The sequence below is a fragment of the Carcharhinus amblyrhynchos genome, chromosome 10 (genome assembly GCF_965287045.1).
Source record: "Carcharhinus amblyrhynchos chromosome 10, sCarAmb.v2.hapA, whole genome shotgun sequence".
NCBI classification, from domain to species: Eukaryota; Metazoa; Chordata; class Chondrichthyes; order Carcharhiniformes; family Carcharhinidae; genus Carcharhinus; species Carcharhinus amblyrhynchos.
The window spans coordinates 32,660,883-32,686,798 of record NC_137333.1 but is presented as its reverse complement, the minus strand read 5'-3'; the positions used below and the strand labels follow the sequence as shown (position 1 = coordinate 32,686,798).

The following is a 25,916-nucleotide window of genomic DNA, read 5'->3' as shown; positions in this document are numbered from 1 at the left end:
ATTGTTGCAATGACAAGGGGGAGATGATAGTGGCATTGTTACTGGGCTAGTTATCTAGGGATCTAGATTATTGCTCTTGGGAGGACTCAAATCCCACCATGGAAGATGATGGAATTTAAATTCAATTAATAAAATCTGGAATTGAAAGTTAGTTTCAATAACGGTGATCATGAAATGATCATCAATTCTTTAAAAATCCATCTAGCTCATTAATGCCTTTTAGGGAAGAAAATTTGCCATCCTTTCATCCAATTCCACATTACAGTTGACTGTTAACTGCCCTCCAAAATACCCTAGTAGGGCAATTTGGCATGGACAACAAATGCTTGTCTTGCCAACAATGCCCATATCCCATACAAGAATAAATAAAGTAACACAAGTGGCAGTGCAATGCATTACTAAGATTTCAGGCAGTGACTGCAAGGAAAAAGGAAACCCAGTTTGGTTACCCTCTCTCTGCATCTCCAACATTGCATGTCTTCTGTTTCTCTAATGCAATATACACACCCAATGATGGTGAAGGCTGCCTTTCTCATTGGGGTCAGTGTCTGTACAGAAGCAGGACCTCTGCTGTATGCTAGGGGTTTTTAAGATGTATGAGGCATATTAGTGCTGTATGCATGATGACAAAAAACTAACAAGTTTGGCCGTGACGTGGTAATAGTTGGGAGAATAAGAACTGCTTCTAATTATATCAGCATAACCAGGAGTTGAAATTAAATATTCTATGCTGATTTGAGGCAATGCAAGAGAACTGGGGAAATAAAAGATTGGTAGTGCTGGAATTAAAGAAGGTCATAACTGTGTAGAAAGAGTAAGGAAAGTGTGAAGGGCAGTTCCAATTTTGTAGTCCTGTTGCGATCTTAAAAAATCCCAGGAGAACAGCATGTGGGATTTACACGCTTCTGCCAACTCCCTCCAATCCTGTTGATTAGTTTACCTGTGTAGGGATACCCATCAGGAGAAAAGAGAACCACCATCTCGCTATACCTGTGCAATTAGGAGGCAATGGCTGAAACTATGTTGTTTGCTGCCTCACAATATTTTTGTCCACCATCGCAAGTATGCTATGTGCTCCCTTTAAATTGATATCATAATAGCAAATATCCCACAACCAATCAATTAATTGATTTAATTTAATTTAGGCCCTTCCATGAAAATTCTATTTGCCTCATGCGAAACCACTCAGGTATATGGACACATGCTTCTGTCTCCCCGAACCTCTGGCCAATTTATGCTACATATGAAAGCTTCTGGTAGTATTTATGGATTGACCTTGCTTTGAAATTAAGGATAAACAGTGGTAGGAAACTTTAAAGTCTTAGAATGATAGATATGCATTTTGTGTAAGGAATTGGGGGTGGGTGTTACATGGTAGGCATTAGAAAGGATTAATGAACAGCAGAAGGGGAAGATATTGAGGCGTACATCTAACGGGTGATGGTTCAATCACTTCAATTTATATGATAGCAACTGAGGATGTGGAGTGGAGTGACCTCAAGGCCTGTGCACAGCAGAAAAGGGAATTATATAGTAGTAACAAGTATTTGCAGTCAAAATTTTGGGGAAGATTTTAACGATAAAGTGCTCTGCCAAATTTCCTCCCAAACTAGACTCCACTCAACTCCCAATAGACAGGCAGGATGACCTCAATCATCAGAAATCCTACTAGTTATAATTTCACGTGCAGTTTTGAAATCATGCAGGAAAACCTTTGTGCCTGGCAGAACTGGTGTCCATAAATTCTTCTCAGTGCTGCATTCCTAAATGCAGTCTTTTCCTGTTGGATGAGCACCACATTTGACGTTCAGGAGTTTTTTCATTGTTTCAATTAACTATGGATAGTTCAATTATGGTAAATTCCTTTGCAACATGTCAGGGTGAAAGCTAAAGCAGATGCCAGAACACCCCCACATAGGCAGGTTTATATTTTGCAAATGAATCCTTCACTGGGACAAGCACAAACTCACAGAAACACCCCTCTGTATTTCTGGAAGAATAGTAAGAAGTCTCACAACACCAGGTTAAAGTCCAATGGTACTCAAGGCAAACCTGGTGCTGTGAGACTTCTTACTGTGCTTACCCCAGTCCAACATCATCTCTGGAAGAATGGCAGCCCCAGACTTTTAAGTTCATCTCTGGTCCAGGACATATTCTAAAAAACCTTCTGCATTATTATTGGCTTGACTTTCACTTCCGTCTATCTTTGGATAACCCATTATGACAGTTCTGAAACAAATTAAGCCGTTTCTTACAGAAGGCAAATACGACAATTCTCACAAAAACCATTTACATTACACAAAATGTTGTCTTTTGTTTAAAATAACAGGTTTTATTATTTTTCAAAATACAAGTTGTATGAATACAACACTAATAACATGGACAAGAACATTGGCAGACAATCAGCACATATACATGTAGATACTAGTCTTTGTACAAACCTAAAATTCTTACACTATAATATCATTTTATCATTGCTATAAATGCTGAAAATATACATCTTAATTTAGAATTACAGTTTAGTTTTGAAGCAAAAATAGAGACTGGCACTCTGCATTACCTTTCTTAAAAAATCTATTTTCTCATTGACTTATTTGTATAATCACTGATGGATCATTAGGATAAATTTATTTTCCAAGTTTTTAAAAATTTTAATATAACAAACAGCATGTGCAAATCAGATCATTTTTATTCAAGTCATGTGGTACATTTCCTTACTTCAATCATTATTAACTGTGACTTGTCACCATTTGAACTATCATATGCTCCACCATGGATTACTCTCAATTTAAGCATTAATACAAAACAGTAAGTATCATGGTGTACTTCAAAAATGAAGATCAATGTATGAATAATAGTAAGCATCTAGTGCAAAAAGCTGATGACCTATCACACACGTATTACAATAAAATTTGACTTTGAAACAAAATTGAGGAAGCCTTGCTCCATGTGCTACCATCTATTAGGTTTAACAATTCTCCTGCAATGTTAAATAATTCATAGATTCCAATGGTATTTAATTGAGTAAATAAATAAGTTTATGGACTATGAAGAAAGGCTTATTTAGAGAGTTTGATACTTCTTGAAAGCAGTCTCAAACCAACACACACAGTATTGTTAATCTCTCTGCAGTTCTCTTCCCTTAATAAAAAGCAATTCTCTTGATATGCTCAAGAAGTCCCTCTTTGGAAGAATCATTTTTATGGATCCCATGTTAAAATGACTTTGCAACAGAATGAGGGAGTTTTATGTAAAACCATATTTCCTCCTCCACTGTCCCATTGTTTGGTCTCTGGTGCAATTTATTTTTCTGCCCTCAGTCTGATCAGTCATGTAATGTTGTACCTAAAATGAGAAGGACCAAATTAAAAGGTAAGCAGTATATTCCTTCCTTTGTTGTGTAAAGCATGTTCTTTGATTTGCTTGATAACAGGGTGCAATGTATAGTTATTATAAGTGAAGCATTCATTCATCACCAGCTTAAACCAATGTCACTTCCAATACTCAAGGCAGGTACAATTTGTGGTTTGAAACAGTCACATTTTTATAGCAAAATAGTGAATATTTCTTTTTGCTACTGACATCAAAGCAACAATGATAGGTTTAAATTATTCCCCATCAACAATAAAGTTGAGGGGGAATTGTGACTTAAGTTAACTGTGAAGGATGTCAATTTAAAAAAATTAGTTCCACAATGATTAAATGCAGCTTTTTGATATTCCAATCACTTCTAGTGCTGATCCTTCTTGCTCATTTATTATTTACAGAGCCTTGGCTTAAATGTAGAAAATTAAGTATTGTTGATGATTTTATTTTTAATAGTGACACCTAAAAACATTAGAGACATGACCAGCTTTCATCAGAACTCAAAGAAAGATCACCTAACTTGCTTTCCCTCTCCCTGACCTGCTGAATTTTTCTAGCACTTTGTTTTTTATTTCAGACTTATAAACTGATGTTTAGTATATTCTTGCATTTTTGCTCACGTTAAAAAATCCAAGCTTTTAAAAGGGTAAACAAAGTAAACACTAATAAAGGAATTGTATAACCAATCTCTATCTGGAATAACACTTCTGGGTCATGTATTGCTTTGTGTACAGGAGGAAAACACAAGTGAATTAAAACACGAGTGTAATTTTGTGAAGGGTCGCACAGTTTCATACACAGTTTGATGCTGAACTAAAGTGCTTTGTAGGATGTGAAACTAATAAGTTTACTTACAAATTCTACAACGTCCACCTTAAGAACTGCTCAAATCATACTCATATTTCAGGTGATTCTTGTCTTCTATTGTAGGTAATTTTTTTCATCTTGCAGACTGCCTGCTTTTATTGAATCAATTATCCATGATTCCAGCACAATTTTGAACTTCCTTTTAAATGTCTTCCTTCGTAATTTCAATTCTGAGAGACGTTGTAAATCATTACCAACAACGACATGTGAGACACCTTCGTTTAAATTTGTGACACACTGTGCCCCATGAAACCTCAACTCTAAAATCCTCAAATCTAAACTTGTGCCATGTATCTGTGTACTGGAGTCACCAATGCTTGCGTAGAAATCAATATAAATGATGCAGTGTCTGAACATACTTAAAGGTGTTGTGTCCCATAGGTAACGCTGTTCTAAGTCAGCAATAGTTTTAAAGGATAAATTTTGTTCTGGTTTACTCATTCTGTTGAACACCTCCTGCAGATGACTTTTATCAGTATCAGCATAATAGCTATCTCCATAGCAATCATATTCCTGGGCAAAATGTTTTTCTGTAGAAGGTGACATATGAATCATATACCGAGGTTGCCATGGTATAAAATGTTTCTTTTGTAAACACTCCAGCAACCAGTCAGCTTTCACCACATCATGTTCATTTGCAGTGATAAGGTTTTTGACACGGACATTAATCATGCCAACAATAACACAGTATGTGTCTGGTCCAGGGTTCTGCACGACTAACCCTCCACATTCAGCTATTCCCTTCTCCAGCTCAGCTTTGGAATGGTCATGAAGACCATTCAAGACACAAAATTCAACGTCTTCAAAAATGCTAGAAACTTTGTCAACACTTGATAGATCTTGGGCCTTAAACTGTTCTGCAATGCCAACTAACTTTTTGGCCTTTGTGGGAGTTTTACGCTTTTTTTTATCTGGTTCCTCGTCACTTAGGTCAACATGTTTGGAGGCAAGTTTCCCAGAGGCTTTATTACGCAGTTGATCCAAATCATGCAATGTCATACAGTCATACCAATCCTTATCATCTCTGATCTTTTCAATTCGTGGAAAACGCAAGGTGCAACCCGTTTTATACATATCACTGCTCACAATTTCCGCTGCCTTAACTTGTAGAATGACAGAATTACATGGTTCAATATAGACCTCTGGTTTTTCAGTGCCACACAGAATGTTTGGAGGAGGATCTCTTTTGCGGTAAGGTTTCCAGTGATTAGCTAGTTTCAGTCCAAGATCATACAGCTCCTTCATCGTGTATCCAGAACCTACACGGCAAAGCGAATGAAAGACTGATGGATTCTCACCAGGCAAAGTAGGCTCTGCAACAGCACACAGGAAATGAGATACCATTCCACCACGGTGACCTTTACCAAAGTAACCACCAACGATTAAGATATCAAGCTCATCCATCAAGCCGTCCACATATTCTGGTTTAATTTTCAACCAGCCTTCACCTCGTTTGTCTGGTTTATAAACAGACAAAGGGTCCTTCACCATTATTCCTTCTTCCCTTTGATCAATAGCTACATTTAGGGCATTAGCCACATCCTTTTTTGTTTTTATTTCAATTTTCTCCACAATCTGAATGCGCCCTGGCACTGATGTGAAAACAGTTTGAAGGATTTCATGTCTTTTCCTGAGAGTTTCATTTGCGAGCTTCTGCTTATTTACCATTAGCACATCAAAGACACAGAAACAGGTTTGCAATTCTGAATCATCCACCATTCTTTTAATGTCAAACTTGATTCCCTTCTGCATAAAACCTTGGGTGACTGGGTTATAGGCCATCATCTCTCCATCAAGAATGCAGTTTTGCAACGTGCTCTTGAAGGTGTTGTGAATGAAGGGTGTGAGAGACCCTTGCAATGGAGAAGTACCAAACTGCTGGCTATAATCATAACCATTACGAGAAAAATACTTGTAAACATCTCCATCCTTGTGAAGTTGGATACGCTCTCCATCCAGTTTAGTTTCCAAATAGAAACTCTGGTTGTGCATTAACTTTTCAATGTGTTTTATATTGGCAACAGCAGCAAGCATAGGCCTAAAAGGAGAAAACATCATGATGGAGACATCACTAAGGGATACAGTGGGATCATGAAGTTGTCTACAAACTTTCTCTAGATCTGTTGTTACACCGTGAAGCTCGGCCGCATCTGCATGGAATAACTGAAATATGGTTTGTTGACTGATGCCTAACTTCATGTCTTTCAAGATCATACGAATAAGCCACTTTTGCTCCAATGCTGAACTCTGACAGATTAATTGTAACAGGCTCTTTTTGATCAAATCTTTCCTCTTGGCAGCATTATTAAGTGCAATAGAATCCAAGTGTTTATTTACGTCCTGAACAGTTAGAGTACCTTTATTTGGACACCTCTGTTTCAGAACAAAATATGCAATCACAGCAAAGTCACCTGCCTCTCCATGTGAGCTGGTTGGAGCTCTGTAGTTCAGGAGTTTAAGAGCATCTTTTCCATCTTTCGGCAAACCTAGAACATCAATGTAAAGTTTTGCAAGCATTGTCTCTTTTATTCCATATGCCATCCTTTCTCTCTCAAGCTGAGGAAGGATCAGACGCAGTGCTGGGTAGAAGGAATCAGTGGTGTTTAAATCATTCTTGTGAAGGGTGTTGTGAAAATTTCTCCATGAATCCAGGAAGTCTTTGAAATACTTATTTTTATCAGGCCTAGACTTAGTCTTCTGTATTTTTTCCAATGTTAAACACAGGTCACGAAAAGGGACTTTATTGGCTACGGTCTCTGTCAATGAATTGTCTGATACAGCTGTCGCAGACATGATGAAGCTGTGATAATTGTCCAAAGATGTAACCTATTAATTCAAAAGACAAAGGTTTGAATAAGCTAGTCTATGCTACAGTGAATAAACGCTCAGAACCTAATTTATTCAGTCTTGTTTTAAACATATTCTATATAAAGTATACATACACAATGGGACAGGATTGTCCCCAGTATAAAGTTATCTGTCACATATTTATGTCTGCAACTGTACCACAGGCTGCAGATTTCATTAGCATCACTAACACACCCAAGAGAAATTTTCTTAATGCTAATTTACTTTCAGGATGTTTAAATTGAGAAATATTAAACAGATATGTTTCTATAATGTGCAGACACTGACCATTTAGAAAATAGAGCTGATGGGTAGTTAGTGCTATGACTAGGACTAGCTCAACTTCCAGAATTGGTGAACGAAATTTCACCTTTTGTTTTATATTCTTGCTGCACTTCTATAATTTTTTTCCTCTGACTATTTTTGTTGTAAACTTTTTGTCCTTTCTTCATGACTTTACGTTTTTCTTCACCACTGTAAATTTTATAACAGAATAATTTTCTCTTAGGCAGTTTGTGGCATAAAATCATTAACTCCCTCTGTGACCTGAATGCCTGTTTATTTTCCTCTCTCTGGCATTTTCCTGCTTGGAACTATTTTTTTTAACATTGGGTCAATGATTTAAATAAAAGACATGATAATATTCAATATGTTTTAATTTTGGACATTAACTATATAACATTGAACAATATATTTGAGTCTGTTCCACAAGTTTCTAATTCAACGAACTGTTTTATTGCATTAATAGATCACATAAGAAACAGAAATTGACAAGAAAACACCAACTGATCTGTTCCATGCTGTAGAGAAGATGCATGCCCTATCCACCCAGAGCCACTAATCGCCTCAGAGAGGGAAAAAAAAGATGAGAAACCATCACTTAAAAGAACCAACACCATGTGACACAAACACACAGTTTAAGCTTATAAAGAACAATTATTTTCTTGAATTTACTTCGTTAATTTCTGTCAGCTTATGCCAAGTGGAGGGGTCAAACATGTGTTTTACAAGTGGTGCACTTGTAGCAATGATGGGGAGACAGGATCAGTTTTCTTCCAATTTAAACTTGGTCCATGAGTTATTTGCCTCTGAACACTATCCCAGTAATCAATCACCCTCTGTCACCATCTTGAATACACTACCATGAGAGGGAAAAACTTGTTAATTCTTTCAACCACTTGACAGGTATTTTTTTCAGCTGCATCAATGGTTGGTTCTCATAGTACATTGACAGCTATACTGTCAGGATGTCAGCTCAAACATAATACATGGGATTTATAGTTATATAGTTACCTCAGCAAACCGTAATAAAGTCAGACCTAAAAATTAGCCATCTTGGGCAGATTTCCTATCGTATTGAACAAAAACATTAAGTTCTGGCATGCCCAATCTTTCATATCAATCATGAAAAGGTTATAAGCCAGGTGTGTGCTAGGTGTTAAAATCTCTAGGTCGAATCCTTTTTGTCAGAAATTGTGGCACTGGGAACCTACATGATGTCAAGTGTGCATTTACACAATCTGCCGTGCGTTTCCAGAAATGATACAATTTCAGGAAGTGTGCATGTAACTTGGAGAACTTACTAGTGGTGCTGATCCTTTTAGAAGGTGATATTGAAAGAGGCTTGGTGAGAAGCTGAACTGCATCTTATAGATGGCACACACTGCTGCATTGTGTGTTGGTGGTGGAGGGACATATGCCTTAAGGTGGGGATGGAGTGAATAATCTGGTTGCTTTGTCCTGGATTGTGTCAAGTTTCATCCAGGCATGTGGAGCTCATTATATTATACTCCTGGCTTGTGCCTTGTAGATGGAACACAGGCTCTGGGGAGTCAGGTGAGTTACTCACAGAACTCCCAAACTCTGAGCTGCTCTTGCAGCCATAGATCAACAGCTGGAGTGACATGAAGATCCACACTGTTACTTGATAAATTTAATTAATGACTGGAAGCAGTGACAAACCTTGCTCTAGATGATCATATTATAAGATTTTAACAATCTCAGATTTGTTAATGATATTTATGTAATAGCAATATCAAAAACAGACATGTAGTGATAACATGTCTCCGGTTTCCTCCCACAGTCCAAAGATATGCGGGTTAGGTTGATTGGTTATGCTAAATTGCCCCTTAGTGTCCTGAGATGCTTAAATTAGAGGGATTAGCAGGTAAAATATGTGGGAATATGGGGGTAGGGCCTAGGTGGGATTGTGGTCAGTGCAGACTCGATGGGCCAAAGGGCCTCTTTCTGGATTGTAGGGTTCTACGATTAACTGATATGTAACTAATGGAATGGATGGGTTGTCTTATGAGAATAGGTGGATATGCTGGGCTTGTTTCGACTGGAGTTTAAACGACTTAGGGTGACTTGTTTGAAGTATAGAAGATCCTGAATGATACTGATAAGGTGGATGTGAAAAGGAGTTTCCTCTTGTCAGTGATTCCAAAAGTATGGGTCATCCTCATAAGGCAGAGACGAGATTGAGTGTTGCCTGAATTAGATACTTCTGCTCTTATTTCATATGAACAGGGAAAGTAAAAAAATTGGATTCCAGATTAATGCAAAGAAAAAGTTGTGTCATTTGGAAAGCTTTGGTTGGACGGCTGTGAACTCTTGTAAGAATCACAGAATCCCTACAGTGCAGAAGAGGGCGGCCATCACATTTGCACTAACCACAATCGCACCCAGATCCTATTCCCGTAACCTCACACATTTACCCTGCTAGTCCCTCTGACACTAGGGTCAATTTAGTATGGCTCTAGCTATGCACCAACCTAACCCGCACATCTTTGGACTGTGGCAGGAAACCAGAGCATTTAAGGCAACCAACGCAGACACTAGAGAATGTGCAAACACCACACCGACAGTGACCCGAGGCTACAAATGAACCTGGGTCCGTGGCGCTATGAGGCACAGTAAGAAGTCTGATAACACAAGGTTAAAGTCCAACAGGTTTATTTGGCAGCACAATCTTTCAGAGCGCTGTTTATGGACGAAAAGGGATTGGTTTAGGTTAGTGGGTCATTGTTTTGTAACTGGTCGGCGCAACATCGTGGGCCGAAGGGCCTGTTCTGCACTGTAATGTTCTATGTTCCTTCATCAGGTGAGTGAGGACTTGCGTTCACAAACAGGGCATATACAGACATAAACTCAAATTACAAGATAATGGTTGGAATGCGAGTCTGTATAGGTAATCAAGTCTTAAAGGTACACACAATGTAAGTGGAGAGGGGGGTTAAGCACAGGTTAAAGAGATGTGTATTGTCTCCAGCCAGGACGGTTAGTGAGATGTTGCAAGCCCAGACAAGTCATGGGGGGTGGGGGTTTACAGATAGTGTGACATGAATCCAAGATCTCGGTTGAGCCCATCCTCATGTGGTACGGAACTCGGCTATCAATCTCTGCTCAGCGACTCTGTGTTGTCATGTGTCATGAAGGCAACAGCGTTAACCACTGTGCCACCATGTTACATAAGATTTATGAAGACATAAAAACAAGATTTGAACTTGCTTCTGTTGCCTTTGAAAGATTAAGTAAGATGTGGAAAATACCTCAGTTTATGAAGACATGGTTCTCCCCACATCGATGTAAGCACTGGAATATGAAAAAAGTTAATGAATAAAATGAGATGGGAGTATCCAGGAAGTAAATAATCAAAAATGAGATGGCTCAGGCGATAAACAATGCGGATGCACCAGATCTAAAAATACAACTACCGTGATATGGGCACGGATCTAGAACGGAGCCCCGCGTAAATATACATGGAACAAGAAGCTGAGGGAAACGAAGGAAGCGCCCTAATTACTCAGGGTGACTAGTCACAGAAAAGGATACAAATACCGAAACGTCCAGGTTTGTGCAGCACTCCCAGCAGAGGAGACAGTTCATTAGGCCTTATGGCGAGACCAGACTTTAGCAGCAAAGGAACAGTTAATGCACCTAAATCGACAGATCCCAAACGGAGAAGATTTCCTTTTGAAGTGATAAATCTTTAGGGCAGCCCACGATCAGCTTCGCCAATAGCAACTTCAAGTTGAGGAAAGTGACATATCCTGAGACAAAACTCACCTTTCTGCACCAAACTCCACTCCGCGCCGGCGCACTCGGAACCAACCGCTCCATTCCGCGCCGGCGCACTCGGAACCAACCGCTCCACTCCGCGCCGGCGCACTCGGAACCAACCGCTCCACTCCGCGCCGGCGCACTCGGAACCAACCGCTCCACTCCGCGCCGGCGCACTCGGAACCAACCGCTCCACTCCGCGCCGACGCACTCGGCACCAACCGCTCCACTCCGCGTCGGCGCACTCTTGCGTCGCGCTGGTTTCCCGGAGAGCGGAAGCTTGTGGCGCCGCTTGTGGTTTCATTTCCGGCCTACAGCTATCTCTCTGCCAAGATGGAGTATGTGTGAGTGAAGCGGTGTGGATTCTGCCTGTTAGTTATGAAGGTTGGTTATATTTTTTATTAAAAGGGAAGAGGAGAAGGAATCAGGGTAAAGCCTCAGGACCCCACTTTTCCTGGCACTTTCTGCCGATGGAGGTGGGTTTGTGTCTCCTGAGTAAGGACTGGGGCAGCAGATCGCAGTGACACTGAAGGAACTAATCCCCAGCATTCAAGCTGACACCAAGCCGAGTTAGAGCTACCTTGTATGTGTCGTTCGGCTAATCCCGATCCTAATGAATTTTAACTGAATAAATTTCAAAGTGTCAGCCCAGATGCTGCTGCGTGGTGAGTGAGGACAGTGTCAGGATGAAATTGTATACTCAGATCACATAAGCCAGACTGGTTCACCATGCCTTTCCAGGAGACATGCAAAAATGTGCCAAGAAAAACAGCACAGGCTTCCAATTATCTGAAATTGTTGCTTATGCATCTCCTTAATAACTATTCCAGAGGTGGAAAGTGAGACATGGGTGTTTTGTCATTGGCCTAATGAAGGGCATAGATAAGGCGAACAGTGGGAAGCTTTTTCTCAGAACGGAGGTGACGAACACAGGGGGTCACAGGTTCAAGGTGAGGGGGGCAAGGTTCAACACAGATGTCAGGGGGACGTATTTTACACAGAGGGTGGTGAGGGCCTGGAATGCACTGCCAAGCAAGGTGGTTGAGGCGGACACGCTGGGATTGTTTAAGACTTATCTAGATAGCCACGTGAACAGACTGGAGATTGAGGGATACAAACGAATGATCTAGTTGGGCGCTTGAGCAGCGGAGGCTTGGAGGGCCGAAGGGCCTGTTTCTGTGCTGTATTCTTTGTTCATTGTCAACAGTGATGGTTTGTGAATACTCAGATGGTGAAAGGTCAACTGCGTAGTCTGTTTTTCAAAAAAAAATCAGAAAATAAACTGAAGGATTAATTCAGGGTCGTTTTAAAAGACAATGACCATCTTCCAAAATTCTGTAGATTCTGGAATGGTTCCTGCAGATTGAAAGATAGAAAAGTTCACCACATTTCTGAAGGGAAGGAAAGCAAAATGGGACATTAGCCTTGTTATCAATATGAGAGATAATGCTGGAATCTGTTTAAAAAGATGTGATCAAAGGTTTTTTAGATAATAATGACCTGATTTGTTATTCAACATTGATTTATGAATGGCAAATCATGTTTGATTGATGAACCTGTTGGGATTTTGTGAGAATGTTACTAACAGAATTAATAAAGGAGAGTCGGTGGGCATAGTGTATTTGGATTTCAGGAAGCTTTCGATAAAGTCTCCCATAGGAGGTTGGTCAACAAAATTAAAGCATGTCAGATAAAAGGTAATATATTGCCATGAATTAAAGATTAGTGCACAGGCGGAAAACAAAGTGTAGAAATAAACATCAAATTCTGCATTCGCAGGCTATGACTATTGTGGTGTATCACAAGAATCAGTACTTAGACCCCAAGTTTTCACTATATAAAGGATTTGGATGTGGGGACTGGCTGTAATATTTCAAGTTTGCAGATGACACAAAGCTAAATGGGAATGTGTTATGAGGCCAATGTATTTGCTTGGATGGTTGTGAATCTTTGGAATTCTGTACCCTGGGGGCTGTGGAAGCTCAGTGATTGAGTATGTTTAAAGCAGGCATTGAAAAATTTCTAAGTTCCAATGACGTAAAGGAATATGGGGATAGTGTGGGAATAAGGCATTGATGTGGATGACTAGCCATGATTGCATTGAATGGCAGAGCAGGCTCAATGGGCTGACGGACCGACTTTTGCAACAATAATCCAAAGCTTCATGAGAGTGTAAACCAGGTGTATTCTTTAAAACAATCCCAAAAACATAATATTCACGTACAAAATTCTACCTATCTCTATCCAACAAATATTTAAATGTGTTTTATGTACAAAATATGTTTTGAAGTTTCATATAGGCTGTTCATGAAGAGAGGTGATATCCTTATGCTTTTAAACACAGTCATTAATGTGCGTATTGTAAACATTTCCCATGTTATTAAATATTTAATTCGCAAAGGAACTGACAAGTCTCCAGCAAAGAAACTATGAAATGCTTCATGATAATTTTGCCATTTTCAGTGATTTAAGTAAAAATATTCATAAATGGACAACTGGACACCCTTATTAAAAATGCTTTGTTTTTAATGATAAAGCAATTTTTCAATTAATAAAAAAACTGAGCTAGGTTATTACTCTTAATATCAATAAATACTTTATAATGGCAAGAATATAAAAAATGATTATGTTCCATTGCTTTGTTGTTGTGTGCAGGTTACGTAGGGTTTTCTGTTCATGATTATGTAGAAGTGAGTTTAAGTAGAAAATTGGAGTCCAGTCTCACTTATGATTTCCTGATTGTTCCCAAAGCAAATTAAGTCAAAATGGTCCTTTTAAACCTTCAGCCAGTATAAATAGTCCTAAGAGCTATTGCATTCAAGAGGAGACAGTGACAGAGTGCCACTGAGTAATGTCACTGGACTAATAATCCACAGGTCCAGGCTCTGTGGACAAAGGTTTACATTCCACTACAGCCAACTGGTGAAATTTAAATTCAATTAATTAATCTGGAATTAAAAGCTAGCCTAACGATTGTCATAAAAACACCATCTGGTTCACGAATGTACCATCCTTGCCTGGTTTGGCCGACAGACCCACAGCAATATAGTTGACTCTCAGATCTCCCCTGAAATGGCTGAGCAAGCTATTCACATGCATAGGTTCATCCCATTTGACATAGGCATTGGAAACGACAACATCAAGCTTTCAATCCTGGAAGCCTGTGCTAAAATTGGGAGAGCAAATCTGGCATAGTCACACTCACTGAATTATTTCTTACAAGTAATGTCCCAGACACCAGCATCACCATCCCTTAGGCAGGTTTTCCCATTCACAGGACAGACCCACCAGAGGTAGAGGCACAATGGTTTGCAGTTGGGAGCACTTCTTCATGGGGGGTCCTCAGTATTGACTCTGGACCCCATGAAGTCTCATGGCCTCAGCTGAAACATGGGCATGAAATTTCTGCTGACTACCACTTACTGTCACCCCTCATCTAATTAATCAGTAGTCCCCCATGTTGAACACAAATTGAAATATGGCAGGATCACAGAATATACTCTGGGTGAAGGACTTCATTGAACATCACTAAGGGTGACTAGTTGGCATTACGATTGATTGAGCTGGCTGAGTCCTAAAGGATATATCCCCTGAACTGGCTCAGCAGTAGATGGCAAGAGAGCACAACAAAAAGAAAAACTGTACTAGATCTCACTAGTCTATCTGTCGCAGATGCATCTGTCCGTGATAGTTCTTGTGGAGATGAAGTCCCACCTTCATAATGAGGGTCCCCTCTGTCATGTTATGTGGCTCTATGACTGTGCTAGTGGGATGGGATAGATTTCAAACAGATCTAGCAACTGGGCATCCATGAGACTTTGCTAGCCATCAGTAGGAGCAAAATTACATTTAATTACAATCTATAACCTCATGGCCTTGCATGTCCCCCCACTCTACCATTGCCATTGAACTGAGGGATCAACCCTCACTCAGTGAAGAGTAGAGGAGGACATGACAGAAGTAGCACCAGGCATAGTTCAAAATGAAGATGATTGATGAGGGTAGGGCAGTGGATGTTGTCTACATGGACTTCAGTAAGACCTTCGACAAGGTCCCTCATGACAGACTGGTGTAGAAGGTGATGTCACATGGGATCAGGAGTGAGCTGGCAAGGTGGATACAGAACTCGGTCATAAAAGACAGACAGTAGCAGTGGAAGGGCGTGTTTCTGAATGCAGGGCTGTGACAAATGGCGTTCCTCAGGGACCTTTGCAGTTTGTAACATATATAAATGATTTGGAGGAAAATGTAACTAGTTTGATTAATAAGTTTGTGGACAACACAAAGGTTGGTGGATTTGCAGATAGCAATGATGACCATCAGAGGATACAACAGAATATACATCGGTTGGAGGCTTGGGCCGAGAGAAGGCAGATGGAGTTTAATCCGGACAAATATGAGGTAATGCATTTTGGAAGATCTGATACAGATAGGAAATATACAATAAATGGCAGAACCCTTAAGAGTATTGATGGGCAGAGGGATCTGGGTGTACAGGTACACAGGTCATGAAAGTGGTAACGCAGGTGGAGAAGGAGGTCAAGAAGGCATACGGCATGCTTGCCTTAATCGGCCAGGGCATTGAGTTTAAAAATTGATAAGTCACGTTGCAGCTTTATACAACTTCAATGAGGTTGCACTTGCAATATAGTGTTCATTTCTGGTCGCCACACTACCAGAAAGACGTGGTGGCTTTGGACAGGGTACAGAAAAGATTTACCAGGATGTTGCTTGGTATGGAGGGCGTAGGCTATGAGGAGATGTTGGAGAAAAATGGTTTGTTCTCTCTGGAACAATGGAGGTTGAGAGGTGACCTGATAGATGTCTACAAGATTATGAGGGGCATGGACAGAGTGGACAGTCAGAAGCTTTTTCCCAGGGTGGAAGAGTCAATTACAAGGGGGCATAGATTTACTGTGCAAGGGGCAAGGTTTAAAGGAGATGTACGGGGCAAGTTTTTTACATAGTGGTGGGTGCCTGGAACTCACTGCCGGGGGAGGTATTGGAAGCAGATACGATAGTAAGTTTTAAAGGGCATCTCGATAAATACATGAATAGGATAGCAATGGAGAGATATGGTCCCTGGAAGGATAGGGGATTTAGTTCAGTCAGGCAACATGGTAGGTACAGACTTGGAGGGCTGAAGGACTTGTTCCTGTTCTACAATTTGCTTTGTTCTTTGAGGTGTCAACCTGATGAACCTGCAACACAGGACTATTTGCATGCCAAACAATGGAAAATCCATGTGTTAGACAGGGCAAAGTGATCTCATAACTAACTGATTAGATCTAACTCTACAGTCCTGTCACATCCAATCATGAATGATGGTGGACAATCAAATATCAGGAGGAGGAGGCTGCACAAATATGGGAAATCTGGAATCCCAGCGCATTGAATTAAACTTCATCTGCCATTCATCAGCCCACTGGCCCAATTGATCAAGATCCTCTTGCAATCGGAGGTAACTTTCTTCACTGTCCACTATGCCACAAATCTTGGCATCATCTGCAAACTTTCTAACCATGCCTCCTATATTCTCTTCCAAATCATTAATATAAATGACAAATAACAGTGGACCCAGCACTGATACCTGAGGCACACCACTGGTCACAGGCCTCCAGTTTGGAAAAACAACCCTCTGCAACCACCCTCTGGCTTCTGTCAAGCCAATTTTCTATCTATTTAGAAACCTCACGCTGGATCCCATGAGATTTAACCTTATGCAACAACCTACCATGCGGTACCTTGTTAAAGTCCATGTAGACAACATTAACTGCACTACCCTCATCTATCTTCTTGGTCACCCCTTCAAAAAACTCAATCAAATTTGAGAGACATGATTCTCCATTTACAAAGCTATGCTGACTGTCCCTGATCAGTCCTTGCCTCTCTAAATGTCTGTAGCTCCTGTCTCTGAAAATACCTTCCAACAACTTACCCACCACAGATGTGAGGCTCACTGGCCTGTAGTTCCCAGACTTTTCCTTGCAGCCCTTTTTAAAGAAAGGCACAACATTTGCCACTCTCCAATCTTCAGGCACCTCACCCCCGTGACTATTGATTCATATATCTCGGCTAGGGGACCTAGAATTTTCTCCAAAGTCTCCCACAGTGTTCTGGAATACATTTCATCAGGTCCTGGTGATTTATCTACCTTGATGCTGCAACTATACCAGATGTTGGTGAGACCACATTTGGAATATTGTGTTCAGTCCTGGTCACCTCATTACAAGAAGGATTTGGAAGCATTGGAGAGAGTGCAGAAAAGATTTACCAGAATGCTGCCTGGTTTGGAAGGTAGGTCTTATGAGGAAAGGCTGAGGGAGCTGGGGCTTTTCTCTGTGGAGCGGAGGAGGATGAGAGGCGACTTAGAGGTTTATAAGATGATGAGAGGAATTGATAGAGTGGACACGCAGAGACTATTTCCTCGGGTGGATGTGTAGCTGTTACTGGGGGCATAACTATAAGGTTCGTGGTGGGAGATGTAAGAGGATGTCCGAGGTAGATTCTTAACTCAGAGAGTGGTTGGGGTGTGGAATCGACTGCCTGCTATGATAGTGGAGTCGGACACTTTAGGAACTTTCAAGCGGTTATTGGATAGGCACGTGGAACACTCCAGAATTACAGGGAGGGGATAGCTCGATCTTGGGATTGGACATAGCTCGGCACAACATTGAGGGCCGAAGGGCCTGTACTGTGCTGTAATGTTAGAACATAAGAAATAGGAGCAGGAGTAGGCCATCTAGCCCCTCGAGCTTGCCCCGCCATTCAATAAGATCATGGCTGATCTGTCGTGGCTCAGTTCCACATTCCCGCCCTCTCCCCACAACCCTTAATCCCCTTGCCTATCAAAAACCTATCAACCTGCGTCTTAAAAATATTGAGCGAGGTAGCCTCCACCACTTCACCGGGCAGAGAATTCCAGAGATTCACCACCCTTTGAGTGAAGAAGTTCCTCCTCAACTCTGTTCTAAACCGCCCCCCCTTTATCCTGAGGCTGTGCCCTCTAGTCCTACTGTCCTTTCTGAGCGGGAAGAGCCTCTCCACCTCTATCCTGTCCATCCCATTCAACATCTTATACATCTCAATGAGATCTCCCCTCATGCTTCTAAACTCTTAACGAGTACAAGCCTAGTTTATTCAGCCTGTCCTCATAGCTCAATCCCCTCAACTCCGGAACCAGCCTAGTAAACCTCCTCTGCACTCCCTCCAAGGCCAAAATATCTTTGTGTAAGTGCGGCGACCAAAACTGCACACAGTACTCCAGCTGCGGCCTCACCAGTGCCCTATACAGCTGCAGCAAGACCTCCCTACTTTTATATTCAGTCCCCCTCACTATGAAGGCCAGCATCCCATTTGCCTTCCTGACCACCTGCTGCACCTGCAGGCTGGGTTTTTGCGACTCATGCACAAGGACCCCGAGGGCCCTCTGCACCATCGCATGCTGCAGTTTTTCGCCACGTAAGTAATAGTCCTTCCTACCATTATTCCTACCAAAGTGGACAACCTCACATTTGCCAACATTAAATTCCATTTGCCAGTTCCTGGCCAATTCGCCCAGCCTATCTAGGTCCTTCTGCAGACTCTCCACACCCTCCGCACAATTTGCCGTTCCACCAATCTTGGTGTCATCAGCAAATTTCGACACCATACACTTGGTTCCCTCCTTCAGATCATCTATATAAATGGTGAATAGCTGAGGCCCCAGCACCGATCCCTGGGGCACTCCACTAGTCACCAACTGCCAATTCGAATAGCACCCATTGACCCCCACTCTCTGCGTCCTATTTGACAGCCAATCCTCTATCCATGCTAACACCCTACCCCCAACTCTATGCCCCCTGACCTTCTGCAATAACCTCTTGAGAGGCACCTTGTCAAACGCCTTCTGAAAATCAAGAAAGACCACATCCACCGGCTCTCCTCTATCCACCGCCCTAGACACATCCTCATAGAACTCCAATAAATTTGTCAGACACAACTTCCCCTCAACAAAACTGTGCTGCGTCTGCTCTACCAAACAATTCTCAAGATGCCTCGCTATTTTCTCCTTGATCACGGATTCTAACATTTTTCCTACAACAGACGTTAAATTAACCGGCCTATAATTCCCCGCCTTTTGCCTGCCACCCTTCTTAAACAACGGCGTAACATTAGCCGTTTTCCAATCTTCCGGCACTTCCCCGGAATCCAGCGACGTTTGGAAAATAATCACCAAGGCATCCACTATCACCTCCGCCATTTCCTTCAGAATCCTTGGATGCATTCCATCCGGTCCTGGGGACTTGTCCACAATCAGTCCCTCCGGTCTGTCGAGCACCACCTCTCTAGTAACAATAATGTAATTCAGGCCCTCCACTCCTACCATCTTTCCAAAGCTAACACCCGGCAAATTATTCACGTCCTCCTCCGTGAAGACCGAAATGAAAAAGTTATTCAGGGCCTCAGCCATTTCCCCATCCCCGACCACTAAGTCCCCCCTCTCACCCCCTAAGGGTCCAACGTTCATCCTAGCCAGCCTCTTCCTTTTTATGCATTTATAAAAACCCTTGCTATCCTTCTATGTTATATGTTTCTATGTGCTTTAAGACTTCCAGGACCTCTTTCTCTGTAATATGCACACTCCTCAAGACATCACTATTTATTTCCCCAAGTTCCCTCACATCCATGTTTTTCTCAACAGTAAATACGGATGAAAAATATTCATTTAGGATCTCATCCATCTCTTGTGGTTCCACACACACATGACCTTGTTGATCCTTAAGAGGCCCTATTCTCTCCCTTGTTACTCTTTTGCCTTTTATGTATTTGTAGAAGCTCTTTGGATTCTCCTTTGTCTTATCTACCAAAATAATATGTCCCCGTTTGCCCTCATGATTTCTATCTTAACTCTCCTCCTACACTTCCTGTAATCTTCAAAAGATTCACTTGATCCCAGCTGCCTATGCACGTCATGTGCCCCTTTCTTCTTCTTGACCAGGGCTTCAGTATCCTGAATCATCTAGGGTTCACTACTTCTGCCAGCCTTGCCCTTCACTCTAAGAGTGCTTACTCTGAACCCTGGTTTAAGCACTTTTGAAAGCCTGCCATTAACAGACTTCCCTTTGCCTTCCCACAGATTCCCCAGTTAACTTTTGAAAGTTCTTGCCTGAGACCATCAAAGTTGGTGTTGCCCCAATTTAGAATTTTAACTTTTGGGCCAGACTTCTGTCATTCTCTATAGCTATCTTAAATCTAATAAAATTATGATCACTGGTCCCAAAGTGATCGCTCACTAACACTTCTGTCACCTGCCCTTCCTTATTCCCCAAGAGGAGGTCAAGTTTTGCCCCCTCTATTCGGGCCAACCACATACTGAATGAGAAATTTCTCCTGAATATACTCAACAAATTTCTCTTCATCCAACCCTCTAATATTATGGCTGTCCCAGCCAGTGTTGGGAAAGTTAAAATCTCCGACGATTACCACCCTATTTTTCTTGGAGCTATCTGTAATCTCCTTACATATTTGCTCCTCAATTTCCCACCAACTGTTTGGGGGCCAATAGTACAATCCTATCAAATGATTTCCTCCTCCTTATTTCTCAGTTCTACCCATATAGACTCAGTGGCTGAACCCTCAGATATATTCCCTCTCAGTATGGCCGTGATGGTTTCCTTAATCAAAAATGCAACTCCCACTCCTCTCACCTGTTCGTTCTTTCCTACAGCATCTGTACCCTGGAACATTGAGTTGCCAATCCTGTCCCTCCTTTAGCCATGTTTCAGTCATTGCTATAATATCCCAATCCCACATACCCTGAGTTCATTTGCCTTGCCTGTCAGGCCTCTTGCATTGAAATAAATGTAGTTTAATCTGGACTTCCCTTGCTCTGTCTTGCTTTCGCCTGATCTGTCTGGTACGAGGGTTACTGACACTGGCTTTACTACTTAATGTGCTCTCTTTAACTTCTGTGCATCCTCAAACTTCTCTTCTATCTCCCTACTGCTTTGGATCCCACCCCCTCACCTCCCTTGATCCTGGCACCAGGGAGGCAACGCGCCATCCTGGAGTCTCGATTGCAGCCATAGAAACACCTATCTGTGCTGCTAACTAGCAAGTCCCTGATTGCTACTGCTTGCTTGCTCTTTGCCTAACCCTGCTCTACAGCAGAACCAGGTGTGCTGCCACAGGCCTGACTGCTGCTAGTATCTCCCCCTGACAGGCTATCCCCCTCAACAGTATCCAAGACAGTATACCTTTTTGAAAGGAGAATAACTACAGGAGACTCCTGCATTATCTGCCTGCCTTTCCTGGCGATCAGCCATCTACCTGACTGAACCTGTGGTGTGACAACCTCCCTGTAACTAGTGTTTATCACACACTCTGCCACCTACATGCTCCGCAGTGTATTCACCTGCCTCTCTAACTGAAAAATGCGGTCTGTGAGGAGCTGCAACTGGACATGCTTCCTTCAGACAAAGTTGTCAGGGAGACTAGATTGCTCCCTAATTTCCTACATCTGGCAGGAGGAATATACCATTGCCCTAGCTGCCATACTGCCCTTATATAGGTAAAAGGATAAAAGAATCTCAACTTATCTCTCCCTTGCTTGTGGTCCTCCTGATGACTTTGTTTTTATTCCAATTCAATCCAATCAAGTCCAATTCAGAGACCTTCCCAATCCAAGCTTACAAGACAGGGCTCACCTCCTGTCTTGGTCTTGATCTACATGACGTAAGCTGATTGGAGTAGGCATAGCTCCTCCTCCAAGGCTTGATCTTATTTGCATCTTAGCCAAAAGGCCGAGATGCTACTTTGAAAAATTGCTTCAAATGAAGCTGAAATGTAACCTAATGATCTCCACCAAGCACAGCATGTCCATGTTACACTTGATCTTAGCCAAAAGGCCAAGACTTTTTTTTTGGTGAGAGGAGAAGGTAAAGAGGGAAACACTGAAGTATCATTTAGGGTTTAACTGTCTCTTTACAACAGCTGCTCCACAAACCACTTTCTGGTCACAGTGATTGCAGCTATGCAAATATGAAGTATATTTTTGGAAAAAAAGGTGGTTCGGGAAAGGCCACGCTATAAGGCCTTTTAATGGAGGCAGACCGAGGGCCCTGGAACTGCAGAACACCCTCGACTTGCATAACTGTGTGCCAATCTGAGAAATAACGGTACACAGTAATTTTTGAGGCATGTATATAGTTTTAAGGTTTGAAATGTTATGATTGTAATTTGTATAGAACTGTAAAAAGTTTTAATTCTGCACTGTTTGCAATTCAAAGACATATAGATTTGCAATGGTTTATTTAAGATTTTTATGAATAAAGTATATTTTTGGAAAAAAAGATTGCACCTATGCAAATATTACCTGCAACTGCCAATCACCTTTGCTGCTCTACTGCCTTCACCTGGCTAGCTGTTAAGAATAATACTTTGTCACATTTAACTATTTTAATTGGTAGAAGTTATGTTAATTCTTTTTGTTAACTGTATTCTTAAGTAAAGTTTGTTTCGGTAAAAGCTTCCTCATGGGTCACTTGAATTGTACCTGGAACGGAATACCTTATGCTCACCCAAATGCCAAAAACAAATGTAAAAATTAGGATCTAGGCAAACTTCACAATGTACTTTGGAGTTTCTGGTCTGATTGATACCAAGCTGAGAATAGTAGGACATCATATTTCCAAGATGTGCAGGTTAGGTGGATTGACCCTGCTGAATTATCCCTGAGTGTCAGGGAGATTGGCGGGACAAATATATGGGGTTATGGGGATAGGGTCTGGGTGGGATTGTTGTTGATGCAGACTAGATGGGCCAAATGACCTCCGTCTGCAATGTAGGGATTTTATGATTCTATGATTTCAAGCAGGTAATCCTATGTTATTATTACCGGAAGGACAAGCAAGACCTCAGCTTCTTTCCGAGACAAAGGCCTTTTTATGTGCAAAATATTTATTTAGAGGAAGAAATGCAGTGCACTCAGTCCTGTGATAGGGGAAATAAACTCTTTAAACAAGAAAATCTTATTGTAGGAGTAGATCATTTTGTCAAAAACCTGGTTATGTGAATGCAATTGAAGACATTAAATTGCTAATGTGACTCTTTCATTGTTTAGAAATATATTTCAAGGATTTTTTATTGGGTAATAAACTGTTTGAAAATTGTGCAATAAGATGTGTAATTACAGTCATAGAATCAATCAATATTTGGCTTAGCAACCCAACAGAAATGTGTAATATAACCTCTGAGCTTTCAGTGTAATTGGAAATTGATTTATGTACACAAGTATATTGAAGACAGTCTGCTCGAGGCTTTGTGAACATGGGAAGGGGTAGAGTGTGAGTTGAAATTGACTGGAAATGGATTTATAGAAAGAACAAACTTGCAATTCTATAGTACCTTTTATAACACTGGGACATTCCAAAGCACTTCCTTGCCATTGAATTTACTGATCCATCAAATCACTTGCACCTCTGTAGTCAGTAGTTTGTTGACAACTGTAATGATCTCAGCCAAGTGATGAAGTGCCAATGCTGAGTCTGTGGTTACAGTAACAATCAATAACATCATAGATTAGATGTGTAAGTATAGATATAGGCTGTAATGCATTGATTTAGTGACAAAAAATTACTTCCTTTTGGAAAAAAAAAGCCTGGAAATGAAACACAGGTATCATCAATAACAAAGTGGTTGTTAGGATGAGAATTAAAAATGCAATAGGTTCATTAATGTCTTTAGGACAGAACACTAGTTCCACAACCGTTTATGATTCTGTCAAATTGCTATGAAGAATCTCACATGGACTGAAAGAGACCACTACTTTCTCCAAGAAACAAATGCTGGTCTTGACAGCGATGCCCACATTATAATAATGAAGAGAACGCATTTGATTCAAGCTAGAATTTTGCAATTTGAAATCCTCATAAGAGGATTTCAAATTGCAACAAAAAATCCAGATCTGGGATAACAAAGGATAATTTGATGCAAATTCGTAAAAACGTCTTGACATCTCTGCACAGGTGTTCTATTTAGTTTGGGCAGTTTGACACTGGCTGAGAAACGACTTAACAGCCTGAGAGATGGTTGTTAATCCAACATATTTGTTTGTGTTGTCAAATTTTTGAATGATCTGGAACCAAAAGAAAGACCAGGCTAAATCAGTGGTTTTGTTCAGTTTCACCATGAAAAAAGCAAGTAACCTTTTTTGAGAGATTAATTTTAAAATGAGAATTAGGAAGGAAAATGTCTGTTTTGTGAGGAAATTGGTAGAAACTGATTTGAAATTGCTGTTAATTTACTTTTCTGACGATTTACTTGGTTACTGTTAAATTGCTGGCTATTTAACTGGTTAGCAGGGCAGCACAGTGGCACAGTGTGAGGCACTGCTGCCTCAGAGTACCAGAGGCCTGGTTCGATTCTCAGTTTGGGTCACTGTTTAGAGTCTGCACATTCTCCCTGTGTCTGCGTGGGTTTCCTCCAGGTGAGGAAAGAACAAAATCAGCCTGGGAAACAGGCCCTTCGGCCTGACGAGCCCACGCTGCCATCTCAACACCACCAGTCCACCTCTCTACCCATGACCCCTATCTAATGTTTTATGGCCATCCAGATTGAGGGAAACTGATTTAGGGACAATTTATTCCTGCCAATCAGCCTAACAGCGCATCTTTGGGGTGTGGGAGGAAACCGGAGCACCCGGAGAAAACCCACGCAAGCAAGGGGAGAATGCGCAAACTCCCACAGACACCGGCCCAAATCCATGTGTCCGCACAGCAGTCAGTGATAATCACTGAGCTGTCGTCTTGCCCAGTATCTTGTCCAGTTAAGGCACACACTAATGACATGAAGCACGAGGCCAATCTCGAACAACCAAGAGCAGCCCCAGTACGACCCATCGCGTGTATGCCCCTCGTTGGACACGAGGTGGACTGACTTAAAACCTGTGAATGAAAAGAGAAAAAACGTTATTATCATACTATACCCATTTACGTTACCAGGGATGCCCCAATGCTAATGACCCTTATTTGAAAGGTTCTCCTATATCCACCCATCTCCAACTCAGTCATGTGCCTGTCTAAGTTACTCTTAAAGGACTCTAGCATGTTTGCCTCCACCACCTTACTTGGCAGAGCATTCCATACCCCCACTACCCTCTGAAAAACCTCCCTCTAATATCTGTGTTGTACCGCTCCCCCCTCACCTTAAGTCCATGGCCCCTTGTCCTACGTGTCTCTAATATAGGAAACAGCTTACCTCTGTTTACTCTATCTATACCCTTCATAATCTTATATACCTCTATTAGATCCCCCCTCAGGTGGCGTCTTTCAAGGGAAAAGAGCCCCAATTTCTTCAATCTTTCCTCATACCCCAGTCCTTCCATACCAGGCAGCATCCTGGTAAACCTCCTCTGCACACTCTGCAGAGTCTCCACGTCCTTCCGGTAGTAAGGCGACCAGAACTGTACGCAGTACTCCAAATGCGGCCGAACCAACGTTCTGTACAACTGCAACATTAGACTCCAGCTCTTATATTCTATATCCCTTCCTATAAAGGCTAACATACCATAGGCTTTCTTCACCACACTCTCCACTTGCACTGCCGCCTTCAAAGACTTGTGCACTTGCACCCCCAGGTCTCGTTGCGACTCTATACTCCTTATGGGCTTACCCTTTATCATATAACTCCCCCCTACATTATTCCGGCCAAAATGCATCACCTCACATTTATCCGGATTAAACTCAGTTTGCCACGTATCTGCCCAATCAACCAGCCTATCGATATCCCGCTGT

General features: G+C 41.5%; 2 protein-coding genes across 6 annotated transcripts in view; one reads left to right on the top strand and one right to left on the bottom strand.

Annotated features, from left to right (window-relative positions):
- Positions 1 to 2,317: 2,317 nt before the first annotated feature.
- Positions 2,318 to 11,202, bottom strand: lig4 (ligase IV, DNA, ATP-dependent). Of its 4 annotated transcripts, none has more exons than XR_013888025.1 (3): positions 11,149 to 11,202; positions 4,222 to 7,059; positions 2,318 to 3,345 (listed from the first exon to the last, which is right to left on the bottom strand). XR_013888025.1 is itself a non-coding variant. In XM_080196881.1 (3 exons), the coding sequence occupies exon 3, from the start codon at positions 7,024 to 7,026 to the stop codon at positions 4,288 to 4,290; it is 2,739 nt and encodes a 912-aa protein (XP_080053007.1). In that variant the 5' UTR covers positions 7,027 to 7,059; positions 10,632 to 10,674; positions 11,149 to 11,199; the 3' UTR covers positions 2,318 to 4,287. The 4 variants fall into 4 exon arrangements, 3 of the variants coding, with proteins under 3 accessions (XP_080053007.1, XP_080053008.1, XP_080053006.1); XM_080196881.1 differs by adding an exon at positions 10,632 to 10,674 and having other exon boundaries at positions 2,318 to 7,059; positions 11,149 to 11,199; XM_080196882.1 differs by lacking the exon at positions 11,149 to 11,202 and adding exons at positions 10,632 to 10,674; positions 10,921 to 11,139 and having other exon boundaries at positions 2,318 to 7,059.
- Positions 11,203 to 11,387: 185 nt separating this feature from the next.
- Positions 11,388 to 25,916, top strand: part of abhd13 (abhydrolase domain containing 13) — a 51,737-nt gene continuing 37,208 nt past the window's right edge. For both annotated transcript variants that reach the window (XM_080196879.1, XM_080196878.1), the window contains exon 1: positions 11,388 to 11,526. The gene's annotated coding sequence lies outside the window, so the exon portion shown is untranslated. The remainder of the gene's footprint in view (positions 11,527 to 25,916) is intronic.

Bases quoted from the DNA above. Each gene is read 5' to 3' on its own strand.
- lig4 (XM_080196880.1), bottom strand. From the start codon at position 11,202: ATGGAGCGGTTGGTTCCGAGTGCGCCGGCGCGGAGTGGAGTTTGGTGC. The intron at 7,060-11,148 runs GTGAGTTTTGTC...TTGAATTAATAG, and splicing joins GTGGAGTTTGGTGCAGAAAG to GTTACATCTTTGGACAATTA.